The following is an 18060-nucleotide window of genomic DNA, read 5'->3' as shown; positions in this document are numbered from 1 at the left end:
TAGACGATTTTTGTAATATCTTTTACGGTACTATATAGGTACTGCTCCGAAATATTAAAATAACAAAATTTTTACACAAAATTTTACCTAAATTTCAAACAGTTTTAATCTCATTTGAATTTCGCACTTTTCTAGTTTTAGAATCTATTGCTCAAAAATTTGTCACCCCAGAGTGTTGAAAAGATAAGAAATGTAATTCCTAAATTTTATATAAAGTTTAGAAACGTACCAAAATTTTAAAAATTATTTTACTACAAATTTGTTCTTATTACTACAAAGATTCCCGTACGAACTTTTAGACCAAGATATTAGCTTTCTAACCTTTCTGAATTTAAAATCCTGTATCATTTCAAATCATCGCATTGAAATTTTTTTCATATCATTCGAAAAATTAAACACCCCTTGCATATTGTTTCTTAAAAATTTGTTTCCACCATTTCACTATTCCTTTTTAAAACATTTCAAAAAATTGAATTTTTCCATATTTTAAACGTTTTTTCACATTTTATAAAAAAAAAGGTGTTATCTAAAATCTTATCGTGCTCGTTTGAAAACTTGCACTTTCTAGCTTTGGAATCTATTGCTCAAAAATTTTTATCACAGTAGACTGAGGGTTTAAACCCCTACAAAAATTTTAATACAAATTTAACAAGATTTTTATACTCGAAAAGTATCAATTTTTTGTTTTTTTTGTTTAAATCTTTGACCAAAAAAATGATACAAACACTCCAAAGCACGAAAATAGGGAAAAATTAATGAAATTTAAATTTGGGTCAAATATTTTTCTTCCGTAACTTTAATGACTGGACATTTCAACTAAACCATTATTTTAGTAATTAATACCTTTTTAATTACTTAAAATTAATTAATAAAGGTACAAATTCAGTGAGGGCATTTAAAAATTTCTTAAACAAAAATTCAAATTTTTAACCGGACGTGACATCATAGTACTGGCTTGCCAAATTTTTTGACATACTGTATGAATGATATTAATTACTTACATTTTATATGGTATTTCATTAAATTATACTATTCTACGGCTTTTTATTAGAAAACTTAATAATGACGAGTGTAAATTATGTGTTGTAATTCATTTTTTTTAAGTGTAAATTATACATTGAACTGTCATCAATTGACAGATCACGTACTTATACGTCATCAACAGAGAGCGTCAAAAAACTGCGTTTAAATATCTCAAAATTATAATGTATTTTAAATATTTGTTTACACTTAAATACAGCATTTTTAAGCAGTATTTATATTTCTTAGTCTATAGTGCACTTACAAAAATCGTAGAAGTGTGACCCAAAAGTTTTGACACTAAATTTTTTTATTTACTCATTCGATAAGAGATTGTTTGGAGACCTTAAATCTGATTTGGCGTATTCGGGAAATTTACCCTTTTCGCCGCCATCTTGAAAAATGACTTTTTTACATTTTGGTCTATGTCTTGCGTTCTATTCATTCAAATTTTATGATTTTGATGTCGTTGCATTTGCCTCCGTTTTATCTTTAAATCCTTTTATGTCAAAGTACATGCTCCGATTGATAGCAAAAAAGTTATTCGAGTTCAAAGTCAAAATTTTTTTCGTGAATTTCCTTTTCAAACGGTTTTTTGAAAATACTTTTTTAATAGTGCATTGCTTTTGTTAATCACCGGAATAATTTTTAGAAAAGGGTGATTTACGCGTAATTTGATATGCCTATCACTTAAATCGGTTGATTTTTCGCCGAGAAATCCAAGCCCAAAGTCCAGTGCACTTACTTGTCAGCACTTTCGTCTACTTCTTTATCTGCACCATTATCAAGGATGGATTATGAATTTGTTGTTCGTTTGGCTGTTTGTCTCATTCCAGATAAAGAAACCATCGTTGGTAGGTCATCGTCTGTATCCAAAAAACTCCTTTTAAATATCTCATAATTATAATGTATTTTAAATATTTGTTTACACTTAAATACAGCATTTTTAAGCAGTATTTATATTTTTTACTTTGTTTTAACGGTGTAAACGATGAATTAATAATATATGAAAAATACATGAATATTCCCTATTATCCAAATCGCCAAACTAAAAACTAGACATTTTTCCCAAGGTTAACATATCCTACTTATTTTATTTTGAAAGACACCGTCAAAAAAGGCACTCTATCATGCACTGACGAGCTTAATTATGGATATCAGTGTGCGTCGGGCTAATTACATCTATGATTCAAACTACATATTCAATTTAAAAGACAAAAACTTTTTCTAAATGGTAATGCCCTCTAATATCACCTTTTTACATCGTTTTATACTTTAAATATTTCATAAATATTAAGATAATAAAAGATTTAATGGAATCATATTTTTTTTTTAATAATTTCAAAGTAAGTAGTAATTCTAAACGGTACCTAATAATGGGGCAAAAAATAAATTTATTTATCATTTTACATATCCACGTGACGAAGCCACAGGCATTATATCTACCTATATGAATATTAAATAAAAATTTGTATTATTATAAATTTAAGTCAAATGCTTAATAAACTAAAATTGCCTAATATTAAATGAAAAAAAAATTATAATCAACGGAAATGCTAATAAATATATAAATAAAATTTATTTATAAGTCAGCATTCAAAAAATGATAGATCAAGTTTCAATTCATATTTTTATTGAATAAAAGCAATAATTATTTTTAATTTTAAACCTCCCATATACGATCAATCAATTTGCGAAACATCTATACTTTTGTGAAAATAATTTTATGGTGTATGGATTAATTACAAAATTAACAAATCAGTTGGAATTAAAATCGAAATTTCACAACACCTCGTTGCATGAAAGGTGGGTTGAAAATGTTTTGCGTATGCAAAGGAGCGATACACGATCGAACATTTTTTACCATAACCGTGTTTATGGAAGAAATGGAACAATAACAAAGGTCAAAAAAGTGGGTCAAGATTGTAATTGGTTTTCTCACGTGGGGAGGGGGGTATCTGTTTGGTTCACTCTCGACAGTGTGAATGAAAAGAAGCGTTTTTATAGTTATTTTTATTTTAATTGCTGAAGCCTAGATTATCTTTAGATGTTGGTTACAAAAATTACCTCCAAATTAACTCGGAAACTTACTCTTGTTAGCCAATTTAAGATACTTCTGAAAAATGATTATAGGCACTTAAAAAAACCATCTTAGACTGACATACACGTTCAAAAAACTTGTAAAGTGAATTAGCGCAAAATATTTCAATCTCAACCAATTAGTACCAATAGGGAATATTCATGAAATTTAAATTTGGTTCAAATATTTTTCTTCCGTAACTTTAATGACTGAACATTTCAACTAAATCATTATTTTAGTAATTAATATCTTTTTAATTACTTAAAATTAATTAACAAATTCAGTAAGGGTATTTAAAAATTTTTAAAACGTAAACTCAAATCTTTATACGGACATGACATCATAGTACGGCCTTGTCAAATTTGTTGACATACTGTATGATATTAATTACTTACATTTTATATGGTATTTCATTAAATTATACTATTCTACGGCTTTTTATTAGAAAACTTAATAATAACGAGTGTAAATTCTGTGTTGTAAATTCATTTTTTTAAAGTGTAAATTATACATTAAACTGTCACCAATTGACAGACCACGTACTTATACGTCATCAACAGAGAGCGCCAAAAAATTGCGTTTAAATATCTCAAAATTATAATACATTTTAAATATTTTTTACACTTAAATACAGCATTTTTAAGCAGTATTTATATTATTTACTTTGTTTTAACGGTGTAAACAATGAATTAAAAATATAGAAAAAATACATGAATATTCCCTATTTGTTAAGCAACGCGTTATTATAACTTTTTACCAAACACTAATCGAGTGAAAATGAATAAAATCGATGCTCCTGTTCGTGTGCGTTAAATAAACTTATGTCGAGAATGCCGCAAAATGTTTGCACAAGTTATTGGAATGCACAGTGCCGCATTTATTATAATTACTTTGTATTTATTATAAGCACTCTGAACTATGTAGTTTTGGAGATCTACGATTGAAGATCGCATGTTTGCTTATTCCTTCAGCCATTTGCTGATTGATTTTTTTACATTTTTTTTTTTTTTCGTTTGATTGTTGGGGACCCTCAGGAACTCGGGGTCCCTGGGCTTGTGCCCAGTCGTGCCCATGTACTAATCCAGTCTTGGCAATACACCAATGTTTCCGCACATGTAATGTTTAACAAAAACCGTTTTTGTGCAAATTATTTGTTAGTGTATGGGACCTTTATTTTTACACATAAATTGTTCATAATATTACTATAAAAAGTGTTTTATTTTTCTATTTTATTGTGTTTAGTAGTTTCAAGGTTCATGAATTATGGCGTTTATTAAAATTAGAAGAAGATTGAGAACACTTGTTCTATTTACTTTTGTTGTCAAAGTATAATACAGATGAAAATAACATATTAAATAAATAATTTGACATTTCCTAAATCATTTTTGAAATACATTAGATTAAGTTATTATTCAAAATTAAAATGAATTTTCTGCTCTTCCAAACCATTGAATTGAAATACCAAACACGATACATACGCCAGTAAAATCTTACAATAAAGCTACATTTTTGATATGTTATCTGGACTCCTTAGGGAAGTGTGAAACCACATTTTGCAAACAAAAAAAAAGTTGTGCTTCTTGCTTAATACGCAAAAAACTGAAAAAATTTCGGACTTTTTTCAGTTTTTGCAGTTCAATTCAAAAACTGTGAGCTTTTTGACACTAGTTGCCACGATCATTTTGAAAGTATACTAAATTTGAAACAATTTAAGCCGATATACAGTTCCGTATGTCAAATAGTTTTTGAGATATGATGCTTGCAAAATTTCAGAAATGCAAAAATTTTGAGTTTTGCTTATGCTAAACCGTTAGGGATAGAACAAAAGTTTAAAATTAAAACATCATTGTTTTCTCGTGCAGGGGCAAATTAGGGAAAAACTTTGGTGTCCATTTTCTCTAAAAGTATAAAAGATGGAGGGATGAAAATTTGTAGGTATAACTTCAACTTGCGAGCCTAATGAAAAATTATTGAAAAAGTTTTCTAGAAAATGCTTCGAAAAATTTTCAAAATTTTCGACACCACAAATTTTTGGTACAAATGGGTCCAAATAACATACTAAAGATTAGCTTTACATCGCACTTTGCGATTTTAATGTAGGATTTGACTGACGTAACATTTATTAACAGTTTGTTTTTTATTATTAACTTTTTAAGGAGGTACGAGCAGTACAAACACCAAGGCAATTTTAAATAAAAAGCTTAATTTTTTTTTTTTTGTATGAAGTTGGACTAAGTCTAAATGAAATCTAAAAATTTTAGGGAGTGTTATCCGATTATTTAAATAAATAAATGACTTCAAAAGTAGGCATTTTTAACATTGGTCTTATGGGAAAACGGTAGATCGATGATATGTTTTCATAAATTTCTCCAAAACTAGTCGGTGGAAATTTAAAAAAAACTATTTAAATTAAAGTTGAAACCTTACTAAATTATTGAAAAAAAAAAACCGTTGTGCCCGTCTAATTAAGGATGTATGAGCACGATAGTAGGTACAACATCAAAGTTGAAAATAAGGTACTATATAATAATTTCAACCCTAAATCTAAAATTGCCTTGGTGCTCATACTACCATAATAATTTGAAATACGAGCTGTATTTCCTTACTTTACCTACCCAATTAGTCGAATTTCGACATTGATTTACCCAGATTTCTTCTAAATGGTGTATATGCAAGAAGAATGAGTTAGAGCAAGAAAGTTGTGTACTCCTGCATTAAAAACTACTCATGACTTATAGAACAAAATAAATCGACAAAATATAATAGAAATTGGAAATACTAAAAATTCACGCGAGTTTCTTATCCAAAAATTTCATATCATTCAAATGGAATACATTTTAGTCATTTTTCTATGCTCCTTTCATTTCAATATTACTAAGCATATGCAATATACATTACATTATTGACATTACTTTTGTATAGAAATTCATACTACATATTTTTAATCACCATAGACAATAAGGTTTATTCTATGGTAATTACAGAACGGACGAAAATGTATTCCATTTGAATATTGATAATCGTAGAATTTTTACAAAGCTCATCTTATTCCCTTCTTAATTGATAAATTAAAAATTTTGGCGGGAACTTGCCTAATGTGTTAAAAATATTTTTATTTTACTCTTCAAAAAAATACTACCATCTGTATTACAAGATGTATATTATACAGCAGCATCATAAGAATCAAGAAATATTATTAACATTAGATAAATCAAAGACTAGATAAATATTGAATATTTCTATAAAAGAAGTTCAAATTTAAAGAAAAAAATTTTTTAAAAAGAAACATTAAAGTAAGCTTGAAAGCTTATCTTTTTAGCATCATGACATCCCTATCTTCACATATAAAAATTTTATTTGCTATTTATTCTGCTTTCTCTAGACTACAAATATAAATATTTTATGAAGTGGCGAATTTTATTTTTAAATAAAATTATCCTAATTGTTTTTTTATAATTATTTATTAAAATAAATATTGTGTTTAAATGCTGCTTCACGTGTAAGTAGGTAAATCAAATGATTTTATTTATTTTTTCTATATAATAAGTCATGGCCATATAAGTTTTGTTTTTGTAAAATTAAAATGTTTTCAATGTATTGTTTAATGTAAATTATAAGTCATATGCAATTTTTTTTCGAAATGGGATAATTCAAAAATTGGGACATTATTATTTAAAAAAAAATGAAATTAATAAACGTAAAAACATAATAATCAGTCGATACTGTAGATTTCTATTATTTATTATATCCACATCTTGTATACTAATGGAATATAGCAGCAATCTGCAGTAGTAAAAAAGTAAAAAAAAAAAATATCTGACTAATATTATTTTCTTTTATTAATTAAATGTCATTTGGAATTAAATCAGGTATATTATTTATTCATTCGTAGTGATTAATTATTGTATTTTATTTATTTAGATAGGTGATAGTTTACTGGTGATACGATTTGACATTTATATCGAATATTTTTAAACATAAAATGGGTAAGTTTTCAAATACATAATATGTATTATGTACACCAGTTGTACATAGAAACAATATTAAATTTTTGATAGTGTTTTTTTGTGTAGAATAAAATCATTCCCAAATGAAATTGCTGACTGATATTGACGTTGGCGGACACACAATCACCAAGACTGATAATAGTAACTGGAAACTGAATTTAACAATTAATAGTAAGGAGTTAGGTGGTAGTGGTGATACGGGGCAGTGCACTAATGTGAGCTGGGCGAATCATTTACTAGAGACTTTAGTGCGAAATAGCACGGGGAGCCCAAAAGCTTTATCCGAAATGCCATCGGCCACGAGTAGTGGGAGTCATATACCCAGTAATGAAGATTGTGGCATCAGAGACGTTTGGTGTCACAATCTTGAAGAAGAATTTCGAACGATACGACAAGTTAGTATTTATATATTTATTATTTAGATGAAATTAGATTGATATTAATAAAATTTGGCTGGAGTTCCGGAAAAAAGTTATACTGTCTTTCGATTTCACATTTAGATTATATACTTTATTGCAACTATCTCTCAATTTTTGGCATATTTGAATCATTTTTAAGATAATTGAATTTTATTTAAATTAAGACAATAAGTGAGTAGTAAAAAATTCTGTGGTTTTAATGCAGAAACAAATTAGCTTATAAATTTTTTAATTTGTACTTCATAGTAATTGAATTTTGTTTCCTAATAAACTACTTTTATAAATTGACGTTAATTGGGACTTTTCAGATTTGAAAACTTCTAAAATTCATGATTTTGTGACACACTTAACCGAATTTCAATATCTAATTTAAGAATTATTCTCTTCTACAATCGATAATTTTGACAAAATCAAGATATATTTTTTCTTCGGATAAATTCTGAGGAAAATATTAATTTTGAATCAAACAATAAAAAATTGGATCTATGATAGATAGAAATAATAACTCAGTGAACATTTTTCAAAATTGTGTTATCGTATTTATTATTAAATCATCGGTTCCCATGTTTTTACATAATAAGATGATTTAAATATGAAGTATATGTTATATTAGTTATTAATGTAACATAATTTTGAAGAATGTTCACTTGGAATCTAAAATGCTATAGAATTTATATGCATAGCGGCCCAGAAGTAACAAACGCCTTTGTTGCATCAGGTAGAAAATAAAATTCTAAGACGAAAAGTCTTCTTCCATTTTTTGATCCGATGCACGGATAATAAGCTATTAATTATTAGGCGTTAATATTAGTAATTAACAAGTGAAAACAAACAATTGACTGAGTTAATTGTTGAAATACCATGCAAAGACAGTGTTGACACACATACATACATGCCACACATACATAACTAATATAACTGATATTCTCATATAATACCTACTATACAATTTGCGCCTAATTTGCACCCTCACGGGTAAACAGTGATGTTTACGAAAAAATTTTTTAAAAAAAAGTTGTTTATTTTTTTTATCAGGAAGATTTTTTACATTTAAACTTTTTTTCCATCTCTAAGGGTTTACAAGATGGGTCCTATGGAACCATAGGTCAAGACCCAATTGACCTATGTTGCTCATTTACGAACTTGACCTCACTTTTTACGTCCTGAGTACGCTGTAAAAATTTCAGCTTGATATCTTTTTTCGTTTTTGAGTTATCGTGTTGGCAGACAGATGGACAGACAACCGAAAATGGACTAATTGGGTGATTTTAAAAACACCTATACCAAAATTTTGTTCATAGTATTAATATTTTTAAGCGTTACAAACTTGGGATTAAACTTAGTTTACCTTGCATATTACATATATGCATGGTATAATAACATTTTTCAAGAAATTGAAAATTACTGCTTATTGATTTGAGAACTTTTGAAAGTTAACCTCTTACTTAGCTGGTGTAAACATAGGATTATAATTAACTATTTTATCGTCACTATCTGGAACCGGTTAATTGATAAAAATATTATTATAAAACTTGAAAATTTCTTAGTAATTAAATTACTTGTACTTAGGTTGTTCAAAAATACAATTATGTCGCAATGGATACAGAATTTCCTGGAGTTGTTGCTCGACCGATTGGTGAATTTAGAAGTACAGCAGACTATCAATATCAGTTGCTTAGGTGCAATGTTGATTTGTTAAGAATAATACAATTAGGCCTTACGTTTCTGGACGAAAATGGCAAAACACCTGGAGGATCATATACAACTTGGCAATTTAATTTTAAATTCAATTTATCGTAAGTTTCAAATCATATATTTTTATTATATTCCAATTAGGATGGTAGAACAATATCAGATAAGTACGAATTCGAAAAGCATTCAGTTTTTGACTATTTTGGAAACATATTTTGGCAAATATGTGCTGTTTGTCCCAAAAATTTGGTTTTTATTGACTGCTAAAGGTATGATTCGTTTAAAGCGGCTGACGCGTATTTGACTGTTTCTTCTGAAGCGTCAGTTGTGTGCGACCTTTCAAAGTGAAACGTTTGTGAAATGAGTGGCCGTGATATTATATTACCCCGTTTTTAAATAATTTCAACCACATTATTATAGAATAAAATCCAGTATTTTTTAAATAGACATTACCATTGAAGGTTGATCGTTTCGCTCGCTTAGTAAGATTTAATGTTACTTTAAAAAGTTAAACAATGGTTTTTCTGTGCCATAAGACACATTTTTCACTAGTTTTTCATCATCAACACTTGAAAATACTAGTTTGAAAATATAGCGCCCGCGTCAGTACTGCTCAAAAAGAGGTTTAGCCGCGCAACCCGTTCCACCCTCAGCCGCTACGCACGCAGTGACGCGTCTAAGACAACGATTGCATTAGATTTCCGCAGGCAGCCTTTTTAAAGAAATCAAAAAGACTAGAAAAGGAGAGCTAATTCTGAATATCGTGCCCATATACGTCCGACACTTAAGGTAAGTTCGCATATCTGAATTTGACAGCGCTGATTGTATCTCACGACCATGCGTATTGGTTCTGTGTAACTTCATATATACTATGATGATTATACCCTATGGTTGTGAGATACAATCAACGCCGCCAAATTCAGATATGCGAGCTTACAAGTGCCGGACGTATATGGGCCCACTCAAAACCCAGAGTTAACTCTCCTTCTATTCTAGTCTTCTTGATACGGTTCATACCTTAAAAGACATAACCAAAAATTGTATATAAACGGGTTTTAACATTGATAGACAAAAACTCAAACGAAACAAAAATGTGGATTACATTAAAATTTTATCATTTTTCAGAGAGGATATGTATGCACAAGACAGTATAGATTTATTACAAAATTCTGGCATACAATTTAAAAAACATGAAGAAGAAGGTATTGATCCACTTGAATTTGCAGAATTATTAATGACATCTGGTGTTGTGCTTATGGACAATATTAAATGGTTGTCATTTCATTCTGGATACGATTTTGGTTATCTTATTAAATTGCTAACAGATCAAAATTTACCGCATGAAGAAAGTGAATTTTTCGAATTATTGCGATTATATTTTCCAACTATATATGATGTTAAAGTAAGTAGTACTATTTTTAAATATTTAATAATTTTTTTTATCAAATGAGCAACTTTCCTTGTTTTTTTGCGTTACGTTCATTTTGACGTTACTGCTCTACATTTTCAGTAAATTTGATCTTGAATTATAAATCTTAATAAAGAAGTTGCATGGTTTTTTCGAAAGTCCACAAAAAATTACTAAGAAAAATTAAAAAATTTAAATTGGTTTTTCATTTAATATTACAATTAAAAATGACTTTTCTAAACTATAAATTCAAACGTCAGTGACAGATATAAATTGAAAAAAAACAGATGCAAGATAATAAATAGTTTGTCTCTCTATTTGTTTTATTATATTGCAAAATGTAAATTTAACGTGATTGCGGCTGACTCCCAGCTTCAACGGACATTAAGACGTCACAGCCAATAACAAGCGGTCTTTTTTTATTCCAAAATAAAACTATTTTTTACTATTCAAAAATATTACTATTTTACCATTTAATAGTCAACTCAAGAAATGCAAAGTTTGAGACTTTTTGATAATAAAAATTTCAATTTCTTACAGTATTTGATGAAATCGTGTAAGAATTTAAAAGGTGGTTTACAAGAAGTGGCTGATCAGTTAGATTTAGCTCGAGTTGGACCCCAACATCAAGCAGGCTCTGATTCACTTCTTACTGGCATGGCATTTTTCAAAATGAAAGAGGTTTGTATAGAATTTGGGCTCAAAAATATATGTGAAAGAGCCTCTGTACTGGATACGTATGTGCATTACTTCCCTTCTCAGAGGATCCTTGCCTATTTGCCATTATTGCCTCCTGCTTACAATATGCTTCCAACACAAAGTACATGCCATCACCAATATATTTGCCACAAGTTATTTTTTTATTTAATTTTGTTAATTTTTATTTTATTGATAGTAAAATCAGTGCTTATTTAATAAATTTGCAGTTAAACAGAAAATCTCCGATATTTTTCATTGTCTAAATTAACGGGAAATAATCTGCTCAGTTTGTCCTATTAACCCCCTTTTAATTAATAACACCGGGGATACTATTTGAGTAATTAACATTGTATACAAATAATCTTCACTTCTATCAAATCCGTTCTAAACTTAAAGAATTGCAATCTCCCAGAAGATAATACAATATTATGATACCCACTAAACGATATTATAATTTTTGGTGTTTAAGTTAGAGAATCTGAATGACCAAGCTTTGCTAGTAATTTTTTTAGTTAAATATATAATAATTTTATCACTAATATAAGAACCGTTTAAAATATCTCCACACAAATATCAATTTAAATGCCGCGGTAATGCACTTTATTTCGTTCTCTACGATATACGTATATCACGCCAGCTACTGTTCAAACAAAATTGACAAAACCACACGGATTTCACAATAAACAATACATACGAAGCGAACCACTAACAACGTATATACTCACCAATAGATGTCAGGAAGAGTCATATTTTGCAGTTGATATTTCAGTTTTTCTGAAAACACGGATCAAACGACGTTTTCTAAAAATAAAACCTAGATAGTTCGATTTTTCGCCCCCTAAATTTCGTTAAAATTGACGGAGCTATTTCGGAATTTCAAAATTTAACTGTGATGTACTCGTTTTATTTATGCTAAATTTATATACGAAGCAGTGGGCAACGAGAAAAACGCGACTGAATTTTAATAAAAAAATATATGGTTCAATCGTAATTGATTCATAAAGTTCAGGGAATATTTCGATTGCTGAATGTAACTCGTCACCCGTCAATTGTGTTTTGAATACTTCTTTAGGATACATTTAAAAGACAAAATATTGCCTCAATTGCTTATATGATGGATCCTTTATAAGCTTTTTTCCTTTGCTTTCTAGAAAGTCCTTTCCGTTTAATTATTCCCATTTTGAATTGTATGCACAGATACGTTAAGGTACTTGAAATTTTATAGATTAGTTTATAGTGCTTAGGCCCTAAAAGTGGGTAAGTTTTTTAATATAAATTAGGCTCCATTGAAATGTTTGAAAATTTATAGAATCAATTTGTGAACTAAATTTGAAAATATATACAAATGATGCACAACGGTTTTATTAATATTTATAATTTGAAAAAAATTGTTGCTAAATTGGACTTTTCCAAAATAATTGAGTCCGAATTATAAATTTACAAAGCAGACTTTAATTAAACAAAGATTAAAAAAAAAATTCGAAGAATTATTTGAAATTTATCAATAACGCTATAATAAAGCCTATTTTAGCATCCTCATTGGTGTAAATCATTAAAAATCTTTTTTAAAGATTTTATATACCCGCAAAAAATGTTCAATGTTCAGGCAAGGATCGAGAGTTCAAATCTCGCTTTTCTCAAAAGTATGTTAGATATTAATATTTGATAGAGAAGCTATTGATAATCATTATCCCCGGGAAGCTTATATTAGTCTAATTAGATAGAATAGTCAGTATTCTAAAAATTAAATATGAACCATTCATTCACCAACCATTCAATTAAAAATTTCAAAAGTAGCAAATAAAAAAGAGAAGGGTTATCTGACTTTCCAACTAAGAGATACTCTATCTAGCGATTAAAAAAGAATATTAAAATAGTTGTTTATGTGTCCTTGACAAGCAGCACACTATAAAAATGGCATTATGATAACAAATGGTTCTATGGTTCCATGGATAAAGGAAAAGAAAGGGCGGAATGTAACCGACCGGCGTGAGTCTCACTCAGAAGCGAGAGACAGGGTATCATAGTGCCAGAGATTGGGAGAGTATTATACAAATGTGTATTAACAACATGTCAGCCAATCAAAAGCAGGCTTATTATTTTTGTGAGAGTATCAGAGAGTGAGAGAATATTATAAAAATGTCTTATAACATGTCCGCCAATCAAAAGCAGGCACATTGGTTCCCCTTGAATGGAACACTCCCCTCGTCTGAAGTCGGACTTTATACTCCGTACCTAGTTTTCCAATGTCTATGTTCTATACCAATGACATTTTTTTTTACAATTAACACATTCTGAAAAAATTTGACTACTAAGCTGTTACATTATACAAATCAAATGAATTCGATAAAAATGACAATTGATAAGAAGCACAGCCTTAGAAATAAAGTTTCACTTCATGTGTTTGACAATATGGCTTTATATCTCTGCCACTGTGTGGTTGAGATCTAAACTTTATAGCCTAATAGCTTGTAAACAAAAACAGATAGTCTTTTCAAAGAGGATTCTTAAAAAAGAAAGATTCTAACCATTAATAAAAAGTTCAATGGAGTCATTAGTTTTCGATCAAAAAACCAGCCGACAAGGTCTAGGCGATAATTTTTATTAGTTTACATTTCTTTAATAGGCAAAAGGTCTTAAATATTTTTATTATAGATACATACCACTTTTATTAAATCCCAAAAGATAAAAACTACTTATGGTCGAAAGATTACACAAAAGTTAATAAAAAACAAGATTGTTCGTAATTGGAAAATCCTCTCGACTATGCGATACGCTTTTTTTAAGCAGATACCGTCTCTGTAAATTTAGCAGCCCCTTTCATTAATTAACTTGTCCTTATAGAAAAAATACATAGCTGGCGGTAAATTTACAGAGAGGGCTTTTGCGTAATACAAATTGCCTGAAGTATTGATTTGCGTTGAATCAAAATCTGAAAATCATATTAACCTACGGAATATTGATTATGCGTTTCTGATTCGTAAAAAAAATTCAACACTAATAACCTTTTGATAATACCTTGTCTGCAGGTTAATAATAAAGAAAATATACAAATGAGCTTCAAATCTAATTCATATTTGTTTTTTTTTTTTTTAATTTACAGATGTTCTTTGAAGATAACATTGATGATTCAAAGTACCGTGGTCATTTATATGGCTTAGGAACTTCATTTATTATGAATGGAAACTTTCATGATAATGGAGATAATAGTAGTTCGTCTTGAATTTGTAATTTAAAAAACAATAAATATTGTATACGTTTTATTATTTACCCAAGTGTTTTTAATTTGTTACGAAATAATTATCATCACTTCTTTTTGTCAACTTTTAAGGTTTACGTATACATCAAAAATGTAATAATTTTCTTCACCGGGATTAAACTTTTCTAAAACTTGTGTTTTTTCTTTAATCCGGCGAAATGAGTGTTGGATTTAATCAAATTTTACGGATGTATTTTCTTTGAGTTGCTTTTTATACAAATCGATGGTGTATTCGTGATTATGAAACAATAATAGGGAACTTGCATAAAATTTTTAATTTGGAAACGAATAATGTTTAATTGCAGCATTTTAATCTTGGAATGCCACCATGAACGATCGTCTCGTCACCCTTTAACTACAAATAGACTGAGTTGTTGAAAAGAAAAATTAATCAATTTTTTTACAGTCTGCCAATGATAGAGAGGATATTTACAGCCACAAGCGTATAAAGTAATACGCTGTTTAAGGCATATTAGACAAAATAGTTATATGATTATAGCCATATTTAGAGCAATTAACATCTAAAAAGATACATCTGTTACAATATAGGTGTTGGCAAGTTCCTTTTTTTTTGTTTAAAGGTATTTCTAACGACATAAGAGATAACGAGATATTTTAGAAGGAGACAAAATATAATTTTCTAAATAGTAGTTGTATTACTTGTAAAGTTGTAAGTAAATCTGTCACAACAAATGCTATCATCATTGTAAGAGAATAATCAGCATTTCTTGTTCACTGTACACAGACTAAATTTAACAACGTTGCCGCTTTTATAATAGTATGGTTCCTATCCTTTACATCATTCTTTATCAAAGTGGGAGCTACAGGTCTACATAGAGACGGTAAGAGTAATTTTTATAGGATAAATGTAATAGGATAAGACTGGTACAATACGCTTTGGGGGTGCTGAAAAATAATTGATTCTCGAAATGGGCGGTAGATGAAATAAATTTGAGAAACTCCTCTTTGCATATTAAATATCGACAACTTTGTTTTCGTGTAAAAGTATTTCTAGTCACTTGTCGTTAGAAATACCTTAATACTTTAGTCTAAAGTCCATCGTATTATATAAAAGAATGCGTTTTATTTAAATAAAAAACATAATCATTGTCATTGACGCCAGACATTTCTGTATTCAAATGCTTTTACATATAATTTGGTTAAATTAGAGGTATTAAAATTGGAGGACGATTGTATTTTGGATTCGAATTTACTTCTCGTAAAATTCACTCGGGTTATACTCACCACGTAATAGATATTTATTTGAAAAATTTGTATGTGTTTTTATGGCAAAATCACATAAATGTTTTATTTTGAAAACTTGATGTTTCACAAAAAAATCAAGAATTAGATGATTTTCTAACTGAAATAATCAAAATTGGAATTTTAAAAACTATTATTTTGTATTTATTTGTCCTTTACGTAATCCAAACCAATTTTTGAATGTTAATTTAATTTTATAATTTAGAGTACACAAAATGTACACTTTAAATCGTACAGACATTAATTATGTTAGTAGTTCAAAAATTTTGTCTTTACATAATGATTTTATATAAAGGATTATTTTATATATACATACTTATTGGAATGATTTTGGTATTAAAAGCTAAACTTGCGTTGATTAAGCTGCGTTGTTTTCAACGCGCGTTGCATAAAAAAAATCATGAGAACAATATACATATTTCTAAAAATGCATGGTCGTTTAATTAAACGTTTCTTATGACCAGGAGGGTTGAATAAAATTGTAAGAATTTTTTAAATAATCAAAAATTTAAGAATTCGCTTGTATTCATTTTTTTATTCTGAATAAAAAGTTTATTATATATATAACGTTCATTTTTTAAATAACTTGATCAGTTTTTTTCATATTAAAATGCAAGTTTTTTTATAAAGATTTTTTTTTGTAAATTGTATATAGAATTAAAATTTTATAAACGCAGTTGTAATTAAAAAAAAAAATAATTAAAAATTAGTATAGATGTAATTAATTTTTTATTTAAATAATTTTTACCAATCTTCATTTTCAGAAAAATTTTCAGATCTAAATTCTTTACTCGAATTCCTAATTAGTTGTCGTCATTTTGAAACGCTCCGGCCAAACTAAAATGTTTTCCGAGTTTTTACATTTCTACTAATCTCCCCCATTCATCGATAATAGCTTTCCAAAATCAATAATCTAAAAAAGGTTTTTTCGGTGGCACTAAATTCAATTTAAAGTCAGAAATATTGGATTTTGAATTTTCAGATTTAGATTCAACGACTCGGAAAGCTTCGATTCTACATGCAGGCACAAACACACATACGTAGCTGTCTACATAGAATATATATGGCTGTCTAGCTTATAACACTCCTCTTTTGGTTTGGGGTATGAAGGGCAGAGATAAAAGTGTCAAAAGAAGCAGAAAATAAGGATGGCGCTGATGTAGGAAAAGTGTAAGTTTTAAACACTGATCTCTATATAACTGGATAGAAGATACCATGTATTGAAATTAGTCTAAATTTGAGATTAATACTAGCGCCACTAAACGAGTGGCTAAATCTAAAAAAAATAAAAGCGTTGAATGGTTTTATTTAGCTCCCAATCACTCATTTTGAGGCGCTATATAGATTCTCTATCCAATTATATAGAGATCAGTGACGCTGGAAACGCTTCAATATAAGATACTTAGGATTGAAGAAATAAAATTATGGAGTTCCACAAAGTAAAGCTCTCTACAACTAACAAGATACTTAATTTTGTTTTAAACCATACAGATCCTCTATCCAGGAAATCAGATATATCCTCCATAGAGATCAGTGGTTTTAAAATAAGTGCTCAAAGTAATAAAAGTGACATAAAGACCTAAACAAGTTGTCAGTCTCTTGCTACACTAGCGCCATTCTAATCAATCTATTTTTGGACACTTTTTGAGTCAAACAGTCGTAACTCGAGATTGTGCTCCTTTTCTTTTACACTATATAGTTCGAGGTTTAAAAAACTACACAACAATCGTTTTAAACAATGGTTTATTTTAGTAATAATTCAAAAGCAGAACAACTGATAGTCCACTCGATAAAATTAAAAATGTTGGACCAAAAATATTGTAGCATCTTACTGTACCAAAATATAAAAACTGAATGAAAATTAATTATAATATTCTGATATTTTGTTAACAATTCCTATTATTTTACCAAATACATCGAATGAAAATTTATTTATTGCGAAATTTAAACAACTTTGGTTTTCATAATTTTTTGACATATTGTAAAATTTTATCTAATTTATCAGGGGTTTATTTTAATTGCATCTGTCTTAAATTTTGTTTTCGTGGGTCATGAATGTATTTCATTACGTTCGATTGTTCCAATTTTTATAATTTCGCAATTAAATTATTTTAAGTAAGGCCAACATAAATAAGAAAATGAAACTATTATATGTTTGACAGCAAATATCCCTATTACAAGGTAAAACTGATATTATCTGTCAAATGGTTGCA

The 18060-nt window shown here is 28.6% G+C and overlaps 1 protein-coding gene across 5 annotated transcripts; it reads left to right on the top strand.

Moving 5' to 3' along the window:
• The first annotated feature begins 6845 nt into the window (after positions 1–6845).
• On the top strand, positions 6846–14595 carry LOC123293582 (CCR4-NOT transcription complex subunit 7). 5 transcript variants are annotated; one of them, XM_044874449.1, is made up of 7 exons: positions 6846–6899; positions 7022–7086; positions 7174–7502; positions 9096–9322; positions 10344–10620; positions 11167–11307; positions 14429–14595. In XM_044874449.1, the coding sequence occupies exons 3-7, from the start codon at positions 7191–7193 to the stop codon at positions 14546–14548; spliced, it is 1077 nt and encodes a 358-aa protein (XP_044730384.1). In that variant the 5' UTR covers positions 6846–6899; positions 7022–7086; positions 7174–7190; the 3' UTR covers positions 14549–14595. The 5 variants fall into 5 exon arrangements, with proteins under 5 accessions (XP_044730384.1, XP_044730387.1, XP_044730385.1 ...); XM_044874452.1 differs by having other exon boundaries at positions 6850–6899; positions 7159–7502; XM_044874450.1 differs by lacking the exon at positions 6846–6899 and adding an exon at positions 6928–6969.
• The last annotated feature ends 3465 nt before the right edge of the window (positions 14596–18060 follow it).

Source organism: Chrysoperla carnea, chromosome 2 (assembly GCF_905475395.1).
Source record: "Chrysoperla carnea chromosome 2, inChrCarn1.1, whole genome shotgun sequence".
In the NCBI taxonomy this organism is placed as follows: Eukaryota; Metazoa; Arthropoda; class Insecta; order Neuroptera; family Chrysopidae; genus Chrysoperla; species Chrysoperla carnea.
Note: the sequence above shows the minus strand (reverse complement) of the source record. Positions and strands in the feature narration are given on the sequence as shown.

Excerpts from the sequence above, each read along its gene's own strand:
- LOC123293582 (XM_044874449.1), top strand. The coding sequence starts at position 7,191 with ATGAAATTGCTGACTGATATTGACGTTGGCGGACACACAATCACCAAG. Across the intron at positions 9,323-10,343 it reads AATTTTAAATTCAATTTATC|AGAGGATATGTATGCACAAG; the intron begins GTAAGTTTCAAA and ends ATCATTTTTCAG. Across the intron at positions 11,308-14,428 it reads CATTTTTCAAAATGAAAGAG|ATGTTCTTTGAAGATAACAT; the intron begins GTTTGTATAGAA and ends TTTAATTTACAG.